Source organism: Chroicocephalus ridibundus, chromosome 1 (assembly GCF_963924245.1).
Source record: "Chroicocephalus ridibundus chromosome 1, bChrRid1.1, whole genome shotgun sequence".
Lineage (NCBI taxonomy): Eukaryota > Metazoa > Chordata > Aves > Charadriiformes > Laridae > Chroicocephalus > Chroicocephalus ridibundus.
The window spans coordinates 23,953,913-23,972,922 of NC_086284.1; the positions used below are offsets into that span (position 1 = coordinate 23,953,913).

Here is a 19,010-nt window from a genome sequence, read left to right on the forward strand (position 1 = left end):
CTAATATACTTACGTAAGAAAGTTCACATTGCTTCCTTTCAGAAGAGAAAATTAACTATTACATTATTCAAGTACATGTTCTGATCCTACACTGTTCTAGCAATTAACTTTCCAAAACTGGACTTCGCCACCTGTCAACAAATATTTAAACATTAAGACACATCCTCTACCCAAATTCACAAGGAGCTACCTGCCTGCATTTAAAAAAATCTTTCTACATTATACGGATGAGATTACAAGCTAGGCATAAAACATTCAAAAAGCTCAAGAATATATAGGCTGATACTCCTTTAAAAAAGTTCTATAATCAATAAGAAATAAACACATCACTGTAAATGTATTTAAAACTAAATGGTTCATCTTTTTACATAGAACTCCATTTTAACAAAATTAGCTATAGATGCAAAATGACTTCATGTTTGGTGTTATTTCCAATGCTGACTGATTTCTCCATATTAAAAAATCAGAAAAAAAAGACATATCAGTTTCCCTTTTGGAAAGGCTAGACATGTAGAAGTAGGGCACTCTCTTTATTAAATATTATATTTTTGGTAAGTGGCTAGAAAGTTAATGAAGACTCTGAGTAATCATCTACTTCAAAAAGTTCCATGAACCCATTCCAGGAGTTTATAAAACAGTGCATTTTACAGCATAGCCCATGGGTTATGATAATATGCCATCCACAGGTCATGTTCATGCCTGCTTTTCATCCAACACCACAGACTGAAATAAAGGTGTGCGACTGATCCACTGCAGTTATTAAAAGGGCCTTTTCCCCACCAGCATTATCCATCTTCTCTTATAACCATGTCTGAAATATTTCCAAAATTCCATGTGCAATGGCTTTCCATCACATCTTGTAGCAAACAAAAAGACTGCACTGATACTTTTGTATTCTTACACCTTATCTGGAATTTTTTAAAAAGTCCTTGTACAATACATTCTTAGGGTAAAATTCAGTTCATTTTACTTTAGCTACCTTAATCTAGGCGTCTTGCCCAAACTAGTCACGTAGGCTTCCTTTGTAGTCAGAGGACAGAAGTATTTATCCTGTTATCTTTGGAGAGGATAAGAGTACTGCTCTAGGAGAAATCTGAATGATTTACTACAACTTCTTTCTTCTATTTAAAAGTTAAATCATTCGTTTCAACAATGTAGTAGGATCAGTTAAACTAAACTGTTTTGAAGACTACATAAAATAATTTAGGATTCAATTACTTGAATTCTAAATTTAGAACTGTTCAAATTATCACAAAAATAATCTGATATAAAAATTTACATGTGATGCTAAAAAGACAAAACTGAAAGAAAAAACTACAGGTAGCTTAATATATACTAACCTAGCTTTTGTTTGAGTGTGAGTAATCGTCGTTCCAGGGAGCTCCACTAATTACATGGAATCACTGCTACAAAATGCTACTACATCTTTTGAAAGAAAAAAAACCTACAGAAATTCTTGACTAGTGCTTGGACTTCTCAAAATGCTCTTTCAACAGTTTCTCCTGTGACTTCAGTTACTTCGAAGTATATTTAAGTCCATTTTGCTTTGCATCTTAAGACAAAAAACACAAGTGAGAACCTGAAAAGACTGAACATTAAATTAAGAAAAGTATTTTCGTCATTTAAGTCTTCTAATTACAAAATGTGCGCTACAGTAATTACATCAATGAGCAAGTTGTTGAATAGTTTCCACGAGCAACAATACTTGATGGAGATTATATTTGGTGCCCTCCCCCTTCTTAATTAAACACTTATTCTGGCAGGAAATCCAACAGAGGAGCAGCCAACTTATCTCCTTCAAGGGCTACTGGGTGGAGAACCCCTGGGTCTGGCACTAACTCGGTCCTATTGCTCCTAATGCCCTTGAATTTAGCTATCAGCACGGGTGGAAAACTCCTGAGAGACATGAAGAAGCTCCAGGGTCTGGAAGGGAACAGTGAGTAGCGTGGAAATCAGTACAAGCTATTTCCCTCTGCCGAGACCAGGGTTTATCAGGGCTAGTGAAACTCCAGGACAGCACCGCTCTGGCATGCAAACGAGCACACTGTAAGTTAGCACAGGTGATGTTTTCTTGGCACTGTGTCAGCCGCTCATACAGCAGGAGCTGGAGATGGAACGTAAAGAGCTGCAGGTTACAGGTCAAGAACTATGAGGCCACTTTTCAGCACACAAAAATGGTAAATTTGCCGTGGGGTGCAGATTGGAGGGATGCTCCACATTTAGCTTAGCGAGTTTCCAGTTCTGATGTACTAGCTGCACTGACTGGCATCATTTTAAAATATCAGAGGGGAAAAGTATTTTTATAGAAAAAGAAAACACTATTATCTGACAACCAGGAGATCTGGTCTCGCTTTTTTCCTTTGATTCCATTCTGCATTTTCATGCTCTTCACACCCATATTCTGTCACAGATGGAGGTTTAAGATCACTTTTCTCAAAATTCAAGGAAGTTATTCAAGAGATTTCACAGCACAGAACTGCAACAACATCCAGTACAGAAAATTTCAGTCTCGTTCATTCATTACAGTGACTCCAGAATTAGTGTGCTAGTCTACTTCAATTAAACACCCTCCTCTGAACCTCTTCCATGTTCCCTTTCCCAGAAGAACTGAGCTTGCGGTCAGACAAGCTGAGAAGCTCCCTGGTAAGGCTCCTCTTTATTCCTTGCCCCCCCCCCCCCCCATAACGGGAACAAGCAGCCCAGCACCGCTAGCAGAAGCCCAGGCTGTGGCTGCCAGGCTCCAAAGCTCAAGCTCTGCCACTGGGTGCACCTATTCTGGGGAGACCAAATTGTCACATAGCAGAATTTATTCTCCCGGCTTTTCTGTTTAAACTACTCATTTACTTTACAAAACAAGAAAAGGATTTTCACGTATGCTTTGCCGCTTAAAGAATTCACTGCTGTTCTGAAACAAATCACAGAATTTCTTTCCCTTATTATATTAGTTTCTTACATAAGTTTATGGCGTGCTTTGAAGACGTCCTCAATTCATTCTCACTTGAAGAAACAGTTTAACAAGGTTTGGAGTGCAGAGTTTGCAAACTGTGCCAGTAGCTACCTCTGGGGAAAAGCCAGAGCACTCACTGACTGGCAGAAACAACTCTCTCCATAGGTATGCAGTGGCTTGCTCGGTCAACTTACTTTCTGTATTTTTGGCCTGAGCCCCTCTAAGTTTTATGGAATTACATCACCGTCATCATTTTGGAGTTTCACAATAATAAAAAAATCCAATAAAGAGCTTTAAAACCACTTCCTTTGCTGCAGTTTCTAATCTTGTTTAGAATAACAGAAAGCTAATTTCAAGAAACCACATCTTGTGCTGTACCCCCAACTTGCTTAACATCAATACTCTTCAGTTTTTTAGCGTCGTGCATTTCTGTGTTAGGAGTGGGAGAGCGCACAAAGTAAACCAACTCAGAGACACCGCTGACATTTCAGAAAGCGAGTCAAGCAAGAGATTACAACTTCAACTTATAACACTTCTGTGTTTTTATTATAAAATGATAAATAAATCTAGCAAGGCAGGGAATGTAAATATTTTTGCAGTTGTTTACAGTAGGGAAGAGGAAAGGAATTTAACATGCAATTAACCACTTAGGTGATTCTAGATATGTACCATATGGTCTTTGAATTACTTAAATTAAAGAAAAATATTTCACTTTTATTTATAAACTATTAATGCATTTGAGCTGCTTACAGCAAAATCGTTTAAAACTGTTTAGTCTTCACCTTCTCTCCTTCCCACAAAGGGCCTGGAGGAAGGGGGACATGGGATAACAAAGAATGCTGACATCAAAAAGCTATGTGTATGATCTGCAATCTGCATTGCTGCACAATCCTTAACACTTGGATTAAAAGACAAAGAGCTATGAAAATTGATTTTATATTCTGTCCTTCGAATGACTTTATTTGGACAAGTTGAGAGACAATGTTCCTTGTAAACATTATAACTAGTCTTAAAAGTAAAATATAAAAAAACATGCAGCCAGAGAATTTCCAAATGAGTCCTTCATGTTGTAACACATTACACACATACAAATGCAATACACACACACCACTCTATTACTAATTAATAATTTATTACTGCCTAAGTTTCAAAGATCCATAAGCCCGAGATAACTAGAATCAGATCACCACGGTTTCCTTTGGGTACAGACTCCCATTGAAGCCCAAGGTTTTCATTCTACTTTATCAATTAAACCAAATTTTACGTATTGACCCATTATTTTAAAACAAACATCACAAATGCTGCTTAAGGTAAGCTCTTACAAAAAACCAAGAAATATTTTAAGCAATTTAACTGCAAAATATATTTGCCAGTACAACTTAATAATATAAATTATCTGTGTCTACACTGGAAGATGAAATAGATACTATTTCACAGTAACGCTCATTTACTACCTTTTGCCAGAGCCATTCCAGACAGGGATTTAGGGGATCATGCTTCTAATCCTGAATCTGCCACAAACTGCAAATGAACTTGAAGAAACTACTTTTACACCCCCCTGCCCCCAGTCTAAATGCCACCTCCTGTTAAGCGAGGGTGATGATAGTTCCTCTCTCTCGTTCTTTTCTGTTTTGACTGCAAACATTTCACAGAAAGGACAATCTCCCACTACGTTTGTAAAGCATTTCATTTCAGGCCCTCTAGCCTGTATTTACGGCAATGATATATTCAGTTATATCTATCACTAGCAAATATAGCTCCAGTACTGCAATCCCGGGGAAAAAAAAAGGGAAATGTGAGATGTGACAACAGAAATATATAAAACTAAATAAAGCAATCTGTGTTTATAAATACATATATATATATATATGTATATATCTAAAGCACATATAGCTATTTCAAAATGTTACCAAGAGATGTACGCAACTACTTCCTGCACTGCTCCTTAAAATGCTCTGCTCTGCTGCATGTAAATACTATTGCTAAAGTATGTTTGAGTTTCACGGGGCTAACACTTGCTAAAAGAATTTCCTTAAAAGTGCTTCATATCTCACGATATCTGTAAACACTCTGCTGCTGTAGATAGTTGCCCAGTGAAGTGTCATATTACCACCAGAAAACAAATCTTCACAATATTTGCTATCAGCATTTTCTTTATCATAAAATGAACTCAACTCCAGAAAGACAGAAACCTAAACAAACCCTGAAGGGTGACTTTAAGAGCTTTTGAAAGTCCCAGCGTCTGCTTTAATACTGACCTCAGCAGGGCACCAATCTTTCTGAAATGGCTTTTAGCTATTAATTATTTATAGAACTATCACTTCCACAGAGTTCACTGTGCACTCCTTTATTAATCTTTTTCTCAGACCCAGACTCTTCAACCTGATTTTATAGTATACTTTTAAGAAGGCTCATATGAAAACTAATCCAGGGATTTGCACTTTGTGTAAACAACTTATTCGTTTCCAACATGGCAAGGTAAAAAATTACTTTGAAGGGGTTACACAAACTTCAAGAGGTTGAGTAATGACATATGACTTCACCTCTCTTCAAAACACTCCAAAAAGTGGAATATGAGCAACAGCAGTGCCTCTTCAAGTAACTGAAGAAAGAGAAAAAGTGGAAAAGCAATCTTCTATGAAGGTTCTCTGCTTTTACCATGAAATTGATGCCTCTGTGATCTACAACAGTGGTTTCTTTAAAACTCCCTTTAAGAGAGATCCTAGACCCACTGTCTGTCTGCTTCCGTCTTCAACAAATGAGGGAAAAGATTGGCAAGTGTTTCAAAGATTAGGTACCAACCATAATCACGCTTGCTGTAAATTAAACCGCTTTTTCCCTCCTACTATCTGCTCACTCATAAGAAACAAACGATCACAGTCTCAATTCCAATTGTATTTTTTTTTCATAGAGGTTTCCAATACCAGAACATACATACTCATGTGTATCTACATAATCGTTTATGTTCTAGCCAAATAAACTCAGTTTCCTCAGCTTTCCTCATAGGCCATGTTTCCAAACACACTATCTTTCCAAAACAGCTTCTCTGTATTTCTTCCAGTATTTCTACATCTTTTTAAGATGTACAGGACACAACACTACCCACTGCTAAGTCCCCAACACCAAATACTAAAATATATTTAAAAAAAAACAGATATGATTTTCTTTAATAGCATCCCACAAATGTTCTTTTGCATTTATTGTTCTTTAAATACCTATTTATTTAATTGCTTTCCTAATGCAAACTACTTTGGATCCAAATTTGGATCTTTTAAATTCTACTTTTCATGATTTCTGCAAACTTTGTCAACTGAAGGCTCTTCTATAAATACTATACATCAATTCTCATACAAATCATTAAAAAAACCCCACAGAACCAAGTAACTCCTGGAGAGACACTTGAAGTGTCCCAGCTTGAAACTAAGCTTTCACCTGCTCTTTCAGCATGTTTTCTACATGTTGCCTCAGCCATGACTCCACAGTTTGCTTGTAGAATTAGGCTTTGCAGGTGTCAGAAAGCTTGCTAAGTCTAGAGTTATACTATCAATGACTTCATTCCTATTCCCAAGGTCAATGAATTTCTTAAAAGAAAAGTAGATTTTTTCCATCTCAGATGGTTCTTAATGACACCATAATTATTTTGCTCACTTGGTTGTTCTCAAGGTACTTATGAGCTGCTTAATAATTGGTTCTACTACTTCTTAAGTGACAAAGTCTGAATGCTTAGTCTACAGTTCCCAAGTTCTCCTCCCTTCATTAGAGTAGCTAGCATAATAGCATTACCATTTTTTTGTAAATTCGTGAGTGTTAATTCCTCCAGGTCAGTGACTGCTTTGACAAGCTTAAATATTCTGACAACATCTAATCTAATTATCTGCTAAGTTTTCATTTCTTAATTTCAGTTGTTCTTCTCTCTCACACTGAATCCATGCTCTCCTCTTATTTCTTCAGCAGTTAGGGAACTTTATTTATTTTCACAACTTGCATTTTGCAACTCAGCATTTCTGGCCTTCTTCCTTCTGAATTCTCTTAGTAATTCTCTCCAGTCATATAATGATCTCTATTTTTTTATTATCTTAGTAAGGTCTTTAAATGGCTTAGTTCCTTATTCCCAAATCTTCTTCACAACTGGATATTTTGTGCCTTTGGTCCAGCGTCTTTGATAACTACACAGTGTCTTTTGATTCATCATACTGAACTGTTCTTTTTGATTTCCTTTAATCTAGCTTTCAGCTCTGCTTAGCCTCTAAGATTGCTTTAGTCTAACCTAATAAATCTAAGACAAATTTGGGAAGACTTTAGATAAAATAAGTATGAAGTAAAATCACAATTCAAACTTTAATAGGCAGCCACTACTTAGCCTTCCTTACCAATAATTTCAAGATTCATGTTCACCACTTGAGTCAAGTTTTCAGAATTCAAAACCACTTTTACCTTCAGGGGTTAAGGGTTATCACTCTTTTATTTTAAGACAGCTGCCTCATCGTTTGCTCGGCCTATTTATTCTCCTTATATGGTGTTACTGATATTCACATGAAATGTTATACAGGACCACAGTTTTAACTACACATTATTAGTCCCTCCAAAGACCTAACATGACATTCTAAGACAACAGATGCCACAATGATATGGATGGCAGACTCAATAACAAGATACTTCACAAAAACTGCCAGCCAGCCCTCAACAGACTGAGGAAGAAGCCTGTTAAAAACAATATTCTCCTCCTTCTCACTGTGGCACCACTACTGAGAGTGATCAGGATCAGTAAAAGACCATGATACAGAACTTCAGAAACCACATTGTCTCCATTTTTGGCCTCTAGCTTACCTAACACAACTAAGCATGAGGCCAGGTCACCTTCAAACTCCTAAGAAAAGGCTCCTAAGAGGGAAAAAGAGGCATAAAGCTGCTCTTTTGCTCTCAGGTGTTCTTCAACAAAATAACAATTTTGTTGTTGGGCAAAATACTTGGGCACATTTTGACAATGTGTGATGCAGAAACTATTTCTTCTCTGCAGAGAAGCTAGTTCTGTCCAGTGACACCATCTGCCCTTCAGCTGACCAACCTCCAGATGCCTTTACACACATCTGTTAATGAAATCTTTGTGTCCTCAGCACCCATGGCAAGCCACGTCTTCCTGCAGTGCCAGAGAGCCTCCCTGAGCAAGCACTCCAAACGTTAGGTTGCAACTCATCTGCTGACTTCCTTTGTAAGGAACACGACAGACACAATCCTAGCAAGTTAAAACAAGGACATAGATGGAGCCTTCCAAGGTCAGGATCCCTGTCTGGGCATAGTCCCCCCAGCTGCAGGAAGAAGACAGACTAACAACCACATTGGTGATACACCTTTTTTCATACAGTTCTTCGCTCTAGGGTATCTATAACAATACCTGCCTTGTTTTCTGTTGGCAAACTTGGCTGGCTAACATATTTGGTCTCACAGGTGTTTTGGTGTCTCCGATCACTAGCAACCATAGGCCCTTAAGAAGTTCTCATACTGCCAAAGAAATCTGCACTCTGGACAAAATATATAAGCATAATTAAACCTGTTACTTGATGTAAATTTTAGGCCACCAGGAGAGGTGGTCCTTCTGAACTAATATGTACTTAACATGCTAGAGCAAAAAGGCACATAGCAAATTATTTAGCGTTCCAAAAAATATCAAAAGGCTCCCTACACAGCAACACATTCCCTCCTATCAATCAAATGTAATTATAATGACGTGTGTGGGTTAATTCCAACACTGCACTTTGTATTCAAGTACCACACAAGAAATTCTTCTGTTTCTGGAAGAAAACCTTACTGGAAGGACACGTAATTTTAAAAAATGCAAAACGGACTATTTGGCAGTGATCTAAAAAAAAAACCCCAGATTCGCTGTGCCTCGCTCTTCAAAACCATTTTTCCTCACAGTCACAAGTCAAACCAGCATCTCCCACCAAACTTCCAGATTAGAACGAAGGAAGGTTACTATGATAGACAGACAATTTATATGTAAGTCCACAAAATGTTTTGAAAATAAGAATCAATAATTCAAAATAATTCAATTTTTCACAAATTCAGGTACGATGATTTGGGCAGCTGGTGCCTACTGTAAAACTACTTCATTATTGGGAGCTCTTTCCTGTAACTGCAGGAGGCTGAAATCTCCACTATCAATGCAGAGCCTGTTTACCCTGCGTCTCATTTTTTGTTTCCATATTGAACCAAAACCCACAGCAGGAGATAGGAATTATTATGCTTGGCGCAGGACTAACAATGGGGTATCATTAAGTTTTGATGACTGTCTCAAAGGAAAGTAGTTTTCAAGTCTGAACTTGGGGGACAGGCAGGGGACTAAGCAACAGATCATGGGGAGGAACTTTGATCACATCTCAGGTGGATCAAAGGGTCACCTGATACTTTTTTTAAAAGTCTCTCCAGGCACCCTGGAGACAAAGGTAGAAGAGACCAGGAGAGATACTCTAAAAGCAGACAGTGTAATCAACTGCAAGGCAGGTCATAGTAAATCAAAATTGGCTTCACACGACATGAGAAATAAGCTATGATTTGAAGAAAAGTTTGGAGCAAAAGCAGAGTACTGAATTCCCCACAGCGCAAAGATTTTGACACCAAGTACATTCAGGAGGAAATAGCAGGAAAATGTGTGGCCGTTACTATTTGGTGTATCTTGCTTTCTTAGAACAGTCAAAAGGAAGACTTAGTTCTTTTTAAAGGCATCACAATGACTTAAGAATCCTGCCTGTGCAAAATTTCTATCCATTTTCCAAACTCAGATCTCCTCTGGCAACAAAACCTCCAGACACTACAAAAACAGGCAGATACATTTCCTTGCCCCCTGCCTGGCAGTTGTCAGCTTCTGGATTCAGTAATAGAGCAAAGAAATCCCAGTGGAATTTCATCCTCCATGAGCCTGCAGCAAACCCTGTGTACTTTTGAACAGATAAGCAATGGCCAGCCAGAAACTGAGATTTGCATTCTTCAGAAAAACAAAGTCTTGTGGACTGCTGTTTCTCTGTGCTTCTGTCTGTCTACGGTTTCTGCTCCATCTTTCCTTTCTGCCTTGCACGTGGCATGTGGCACTAGCTTCTGTGACCCTCTGTGTCAATGCAGCCAATGTAAATATTACTGCATACAGTGCCAACTGTCCCAGCGTCTGCAAAACCTATTTGAATGGCAAATACAGACTTTGACAGGATTTTCTTACCACTATCCCTCCTACTGTTGGCACATAAGACAGGATATTTGCTGAGGATGATACTTTAGTTTACCTTAAAATAGGTATCACCACATAGGTACGGCAGCATTTATTTATTAGGGGTAGTTTATGTTCCTCATTTTGAAAGTACTAGAACAAAAAGACGCATACAAATCGTCCTGTTATCTGAGCTGTGCCTCAGAAAGACAGGAATTCATCTGCTGAATATACAGGCTATGGCTCTACGCGTCTACTTCAGAAAATGAGTCTGCACAATGAGACCGAAGCCCAAGTACATTCAGAGGATATTTACTAAGTTTACCTGCCTGTCAAGAGCAGTAAGAGGGAATTAAGGTTTATCAGGAGGAGATAATGATGGATGCTTGTGCAGCCTGACAATGCTGCTACAGAAAATCATATTAATGCAGTTAAGATCTTCACTAAGGAAGAACTACTTTTACCCAATGCCACTAACTTAAGATATACAAACCTGACTTAGCAATTAGATTCATGGTTGAATCTAAACCTACAGAGAGAAGATAAAATTCAAATTATCAAAATACTTTGTTTTCTCTGCCAGACACATGACAGATGAAAATAAAAGCCGATCTCTCTTACTATATTTCAATGTCTGGCTCTGAAATTAAATGAAAGGAAGGAATATACTCTTGTCAATTAAAAAAAAACAACCACAAACCTCTTACTTCCAAGACACTTATCTTTTTATCTGGACTACAAATTAAACTGAAAACATACCTTAAGTATGGAAGAAAGAGCAGCAAAGGACAGCAGGCCAAATTATAAACATCAATTACCGTACAGAGTGCTAACGTTCTTCTAATGTAATTTTTCACTAAGTTTTACTGAAATTTAAATTGTATTGCAGTTCTTGAGTAGACACACTAATTCTACATTCAGTAAATGTAGAGAGCATAGACTTTCTGATAATTCAAAAGTTCACAATACAGTTTGCAGGGATGAAGTTCCAGGCCAAAACTTGCTGCCCCTCTTCACATTGAGGCTATGCTCATTACAAGATTTTACACTCTTTTGAAGCTAACACCTAAATAAAAATATTTTAAATGGAACAAAAAATGCAGGCTGACTTTCAAATCAGGGAACTGTTCTGTTCACTGGATAATTAACACCCATGGAGGAACGGTGTAAAACAACAGTTATAGAAAAGCTGAGAAGTCAGACATCATACTCAGAAGACACCTCGCTTCCACTTCCTTGGCTTTGCCAGGCCAGCAGAGGCAGTACAGCTTTGATGAGTAAAGGGCTGAGGCACGGATCTGATAATACATTTCTAAGAGAATGAAACTTACATTTTTGCTAAGGAGAAAAGTACATTTCCTGAGAAGCAGCAAGTAGAGAAAGGATCTGGGTATTCTGACCAAACAGTGATTTGGGCCATGCTCTGTCTGGGAATTCGGCTCCACACAGCCCAGGAACTCCCATGACTATCACTTATGCAAACTGCACCTTCGGATGTCAGGTAAAGTACAGAAGAAACGCACTATTAGTCATGATGAACATCAAAATTACATAGCTCAGTAGAACTCAAGGCTTTAACACTTTCAGATACCACATGAAAGGATAAATAAGCGACATGCCAAAGGTCACAGCAGCACAGAGAAAAACTCACTTCCAGTTCCTACTTCACAGTGACTTGCTCTCACATGCTGAAACTATACAAACACCAACACGCAGCACACTGTTTTGTTCCCTTTTACAAACAGTCCCTTGCAAAGCTAGAATAAACACCCTTTCCAGTATATTGTTTCCAGTGTCTTCCTTAATAAGAAAATAGAAAGTAATCAAGTTCAGCATGACAAGACTACACCTGTACAAAAATGGGTACATTAATTGAACTTCATTTTTTAGCTGAAAATTTCCAACACCTTACTCTCTGGATAAAGTGGCTGAAAGAAAGAAAACTCGATTTCACCATAAAAATACAACAATAAGCATGTAAGTGTGCAGGGCAAGGCGCAGGGAGATGTAGGAGTATTAATATGCTATCAAAGAAAAGGTGTAGCTTATACAGTCAGTATATTTCTACTCACTGTATTAGGTACATATGGCAACCCATAAAATTTCTCCTGTGTTTCCTTTAAAATTTCTGTGGTTGACTTTTTTAGAGGATGTTTCCCATGGTAGATTTGGTCCAAGGCAGCATAAAATACCTGAAGAGATAAAGTACACGTTAGCCTTTGGCACATGGCGTTTGACAATCAAAATAGACCAATAGAAAAGAATGGGAGAGAAAGAATAGGGAGAGGGAAGAGTTTAAATTTATGTGGGTTTAAGTTCTCTATTTTTATTATAGCATACAAGGAGAGAAACAGGTTTTTGGAGTACACCAACCACCACCATCATGATGTACCATAAATCCATGTTTAGGTCACTGAGAACACTGGGAGTACTAAATCACCTGCATTTTTAAATAAAATTAAGACCTGTCCCTACAGCCCTCCAGCGAATATCCTTTTCAAAAAGAGTATTTTTTCATAGATTTAATAAAAAGACTTAAAGTTATTTGAGTGGACGCAGCAAAATAAGCTATTCCAAGACGTGTGTGTGCAGTCATGAGAACACATCACACCTGCAGGGGCAAGTCACGGCCCAGGCAGTGAACACAAGAAGCTGCACATGGAGCTACAGATACCCCTGAGTTTCTGCTAGGTGCCCGTTACCCCTTGTCCTGTTACTGGGAACCACTGAAAAGAGCCTGGCTCCATCCTCCTTAAACCCACCCTTTAGATACTTGTAAACATTAACAAGGTCTCCCCTCAGCCTTCTCTTCTCCAGGCTAAAGAGTCCCAGCTCTCTCAGCCTTTCCTCACAAGGGAGATGCTCCGATCCCTCAGTCATCTTTGTTGCCCTATGCTGGACCCACTCCAGTAGTTCCCTGTCTCTCTTGAACTGGGGAGCCCAAAACTGGATGCAGTACTCCAGTTGTGGCCTCACCAGTGCAGAGCAGAAGGGGAGAATGACCTCCTTTGACCTACTGGCCACACTCTTCCCTATGCAGCCCAGGATTCCATTGGCCTTTTTGGCAACAAGGGCACATTGTTGGCTCATGGATAATTTACTGTCTACTGTTCCTAAGCAATTTTTGTGCGGAAGCATGTGAACTACATCAGAACACATGTGCATGACTAAGTTACTTGAGGAGTCTGGAGATGAAGAAAGCAGCATCAATAAAAAGACTTTTCAAGCAAAGATAGCAAAGCAGAGTACCTGGCACTTTAACAGCAAATATGAAATATTTGCTTATATTACATGAATTTAAGGCACAGAGAAGACAGTGCCAAGGAGTGTGTGCCATCACTGAAAAAAACCTGCAGCATTTTTTTTTTTTTTTAATATGAAGATTTCTTATTCTGTGGAAGTGCAGGAAAGGCAGAAGAAGAGGACGCTCACTACTGTGCAAAACAAGATATTTTTCGAGAAGTTTGGTGGATCCAGATATTTAAGCCAAAGTGCTCAGGTCAGGCCATCCTGTGGTAGGCACATTTCACAGGAAAACTGATGGTACAGAGCCTCAAAAACCTTTTGTGCAAGGGATGGAGTAAATAATTTGGCTAGAGATTCAGGCCCAGTCACACTCCCAGGGACACTGCAATAGCTTTCTCAATGAGATAAACACACAGTTTTAGGAATTATAACCATGAAATGCAGAAATTTTATGCAGAAAAGGCTGTTTGGAGGCATTCTCCATCCATGGAGAATGGATGCTTTATGCAATCTGAGTAACACAACCCCCGCAACCTGTGAAGAGACTCTTTATTATGAAATTTGGGTACAAAACCATTCTGAACTCTTTAATAATTTATCAGAATTTAGCTTTTATTTTATTTGGGCTCAATACAACACATACTTTCACCGAAATTGTGACTGTTTCTAAAGGACCATATTCCTTCTGTTTGAATAAGCTCTCTTCAAACATACAGAATCTGGAAAAATCCTTTCACAGTGTTTGTTAACAAATGATAAACGTGCAAATTAATTTTTTTCAAGAAAAACTGAGGGTTATAGGGAGAGGGGTGAAGAAGCCATGGCTTGAAGGAGCTACTCCTGAATTTCCTGCTTGCTTCCTACATGGCTAATACGGAGAAAAGAGGTCAGTAAGACCGAAACTTGCACAACCAGCCATTTAATGACATTGCAAGTTTTGTGTCCCAGATAGCAACATTGAACAAGAGATGGAAGAATCTACATTGCCCATCTACAAACCCAGAGCAGGCAGCAAATGGCTGTTGAGAGGATAACTCCATGAAGACACTGCACCAAATGGCAAACAATAAAAGTGCGTACTTTATTTTTTAAAACTAAACTTTGCAGGGGTATTTTAAATTTTCCATCATTATATTGATAACATGAAAAACTAAAAATCTAAAGAAAAACCTATACTAGATTGTAACAACTACTTTTACTACATTTTTTACTCTTATCTTAGAAGAGAAAGAGGCTTTGCAATGACTTTGCTTGTACATTTCATCCTCAGAGCTGGTCTCTAGAATCACGGTTCATTTTTCAACAAAGTTTAACAAAAGCTACAGCATTTATGGTAGCAAGGGCAACTGAGAATATGACCAACAGTAAGTATCATAAATAGATCTGAAAAATTACCTGATGTAGCAGTCCTAGAAAACTCACTTTTCCCTGTCACCCTAGGCCTTTGTGACTCTGCAGGTGTCATTTCACACCGGCATCCCTCTCCTCTCCAAAAAACCCAAACCAAACATGAGGAGCTTCAGCATCTGACAATAGACTTGAGCATCCTGCTTCCACCCAGCCTTGATTTCTTTTTTCTGTCTCCCAGCTTTATTAGGACCTGTTTGCGGTTGCTTTTCAGTGTTCCTCACAAGATGGAGCAGACTGCGCTGCAGTGGACCTTCTCTAAAGTAAAACTTGGAGTCGAGTAGTTTGTGGTCAGAGAGCTGGATGGAGCAAAAGCTCAGCTCACAGCTAGGCACTGGGGAAATGTCAGCTGAAGGCCAGTGAACTGGACTGCCTACAGAACAATGTGGGAACAGGGAAATGAGTCACTGAAGCCAGCTACAAGCCTTCCCCTGATCCTGGCACATGTAAAGCGTGGGAAGAAAGCGATGAGCCAGGCCACCTGGACAGCATAGTTTAAAAAAAAAAAAAAAACAAAACCAACATCCCTGAAAATAAACTTGGATGAACTTTATAGCCATAAGCATTCCCATCTACAAACCACAGTTCTGTGTGTTTACACAGGCCTTTGAAATGGGAAAAGGAGATACATCCCAGGACCACAGGATTTTAGGTGATCCTGCTGAGGAGCATGCTAACACTTCATATTAAGCAGTAGCTGAAGATCACTTCTAATTTCAGTAACACACATTTCCCAAAAGACCTAGAACTATAAAAAGGCCATCAAATAGTTATCTATCTTCATACTGTCTCTCCACTTTGCACTGACATTGGTATTTGTTAGTTTCACTTGATTCCAGTTCTTTCTAGCTCCTCGTCTGCTTAATAGCATTAATATGTAAACAGTTATACATTTTCCAGTGAAATTACTACTGACTGAAAGACTCTGGGATTTTTTTATGATGAAAAAATAGCATTATTTCTAATTTTCACCTGCCAATAGACTTATTTTCTGAACAGACCACAAAAGAACCTTTAGGCATTTTCCCCACTGCTGGAAAATTTGTAAGCATTTTTCTTTCCTTTAAAGGTCAAATACGGCTTACGTAGCATCTAGTCGTCAGTAAAAATTATACTCTTTGCAAAGTCTGATGGAAGGGTATTAGAGTCATCATTCACAGTTTTTTCAGGTATATACATTAGTAGTACATATATACTTTGGCATCTGCAGACTGAAATATATGGTTTTCTTGAATGAATTATTATATTTTTAAATCTGCATGAGGAACAATACACACTTCTACAAAGGAATGTATGAACTTTATATTTGTCATGCAGTCAACTTCTGTGGGACATTTTTTCTGAATTAATAAACAGAATGGCTCTGCCAGACTATGTCTTTGAAATGAGAGCATACTTCTGCGGGTATTACATTTGGAATCTCCAAAAACACGGTGCTGAAAGTAGGAAATGAATAATATTATTCAGTGTGGCATTGTGGTCATTTGGCACGGGTTGAGACTGGTTGAACATTAGTTACACAAGAGTAATTTGAGGGCAAGCAGCATGCTTAATCACCGCATCGTTGCCAGAACCAGTCAATCACTAGGCACCCACAGGAATCTGAGCCCATTAGAAGTGGGTGTTCTCTCCCCAGTTCTAAAGCTATGGCGTCTGGAGTCACTCCAGGATGGACCCTACAGAGATCCCAAGAGCAGCTGAGGGCCAACAGCAGCAGGGGGGATTGCACTGCCCACTCCACCGGACGGGTGTAATGATTCCTCCTTGACTTACTTCTGGAGCGTGATATGCCCCCCTGCACAGGATAGGGAGGCTGTGTCACTTGTTAATCTATCTGTGACTTAGAAGCGTTATTGGTCACCAAGCCCATTTAGCCTACACACTGTCAATTTCGTCTCAAACCCTGACAAAATTATAGCAAATACATATCAAAAGTTGAAAGGAAATCTGTTAGATCTATATATAGCTGTTGTGGACACACCAAAAAAGAATGGATGCATGTGAAAGCACTTGATCATCACTTTGGTGGCTACTAGTCTGTACGTTGGCAAATTATTCTGTGTTAGTGGACTTCATGAATAGAGGTCCACCACTAAGCATTCTCAGTATAAATTTTATTTCAATCCAGAATTCTTTTTTTTCCAAAATAACCCTCATATATGAATTAATTATATTCTTGCCCACACTCTTTCTGGATTCTCAGCTATCTCAATATGAGAACCTTTCAGAGCCAGGAGTGTGCATTTCAAAACCAGACCTGCGGAGAGGCTGCAGTTATTTTCATGTCACAGAGGTATCGCCACAGGTAGCACCCTCCCTCTTCCCGCCTCCTGCACAGCCAACACTGGCCACTGACAGCCAGCGCTGCACTGAAAGCATAATTCAAAAATCCGTTAAGTTTAACCAATGAAAAATATATGTATAAACTGAAAACAGTGTTAAGTCTGGTTTTGATTAGTGTAACTGACACGTATACATTTACAGCTCCACACTCCAGTATTCTGATTGGTTTTAAATCACTATAAATAATTGCACAGAGCAAACTGCAAATATTTAACTAAGTTTTTCTTTTAAATCAACTTCAGTTAACCAGCACAAGTCATGTTTGTAGACAGGGTCGCAAACATTTGGGCACTTTTCAAAGTGAAGAATTACAAAGAACTGATCTTTAAATTTGTTTCTTTCCACACCTCAAAAATAATGACCACCCTTTATTAAAGTACTAGCAGAGTTATCTCACCTAAACACTAGGTCAACTGTAGAAAGAAAAATTATATACATCTGGCTTAAGGCAAAACAAAGAAGAAAACAAAATCACAAAAATCACCCTGCAGAAGCTTATAGCATACTAAATGTAGCCAAACTCTCACTGTAAAAAAAACTTGGCTGGATGCTAATGCTACTGTTCACATCTGAGAACTGCTGTTGCGGGACTGAAAAAAACTAAATACCCATTTTAGATAGAACCCTAATTTTCTTTACTGCCTTTGAAGAAAAGCAACGCTGACAGTTTGTTTATGGGAATGACTGATCAACCACATCTACCCACAGAAAATAAAGGTTTATGACTTTAATTACTGCTCCTAACACTGCAGGAGAAGTCTTACAGCCTTACAGCTCAGCCACCAATTGTGAGAGCTGCAGAAGACAAGGAGCTCAAATCGCATTCTGGTAAATAAACGACCTGGTTTGATTTTACAAAGGTGGCCCATATCTCTCAGTGCTGCTACACTTTAATGATCCAAAAGTACACAATATGTTCTCTACTGCAAGTTCTCCTTAAATGATTCCATTAATTTAAGAACTCAGTCTTAAACCACATCTGGGAATTACGATAATCCAACCATCTTCAAAACTTGTGGTGTTCATGACGTTTTCCTACAGATTTAGACATTTAGCTTTGAGCAGACAGCACAGAACATGTTTATAAAAGCAAACATGAAAATTAATATCAAAATGAATGAATTTTCACTAATTTGCATATAGTTATATCATGTGTCTACGTTAAAATAAAAATTTGGTAGAATTATAAGAATTATAACATGTTCTGTAAGTTCTGTATAGAGAGTAGAGTGCAAAGAACATACCTGGAGTTGCATATCAGCTGCAGCACACAGCTTTTTGGACTCACATAGTCTTGACACCATGTTTTTTGGTAGTGGCTTGAATAAAAAAAAAAGTCAGAGCATATTCAGAATTATTGCGTATTTGTAAATTGTATGCTTACTACTAGAAAAGGCTGAAGATGCAATTAAAAAAAGACTCCTGTTGGTAATAAAAACATATTTGAAGTGCTTTGCACTGAGGAAGGAAATCTCATTTGCTAAACAAAGCCTTAAAAGGGCAATTAAGATATCGTCAGTAATTTACAAAGCAATCAAGAAATCACTGTGTCGCAGTGTTTGTTTTTCTATAAATTGATTCTATGTTCCCTTATATGCCTGTTAAAAATATTACGACTATCTTTAGAGATAAAGAACACATAAGGCAGTTAAAGTCCTCCCAGGTCATCCTGACTAATCTTCAAAAGCAGATATAATAATAGATTCCTCTGTTGGTCTTTGAGCGTAGCTCGCTCAGATTTACGCAGAGGCCCACAAAACTCCCATTGAGCTGGCGGGGTTTTCATAACTTCAACTGGGACAGGATCAGGCCTTCCAGCTTAACCCACGTAAAAATGTTTGGTCATACTGAACAGTAAATATCGACCCT

The 19,010-nt window shown here is 38.5% G+C and overlaps 1 protein-coding gene across 1 annotated transcript in view; it reads right to left on the reverse strand.

Moving 5' to 3' along the window:
* The window catches only part of MIPEP (mitochondrial intermediate peptidase), a 74,767-nt gene that overhangs the window by 12,994 nt on the left and 42,763 nt on the right, over window positions 1-19,010 (reverse strand). Inside the window, exons 15-16 of the mRNA XM_063331284.1 lie at window positions 18,386-18,460; window positions 12,218-12,337 (exon numbers count right to left, since the gene is read on the reverse strand). Of these exons, the coding sequence (XP_063187354.1) occupies window positions 12,218-12,337; window positions 18,386-18,460 (195 nt within the window). The remainder of the gene's footprint in view (window positions 1-12,217; window positions 12,338-18,385; window positions 18,461-19,010) is intronic.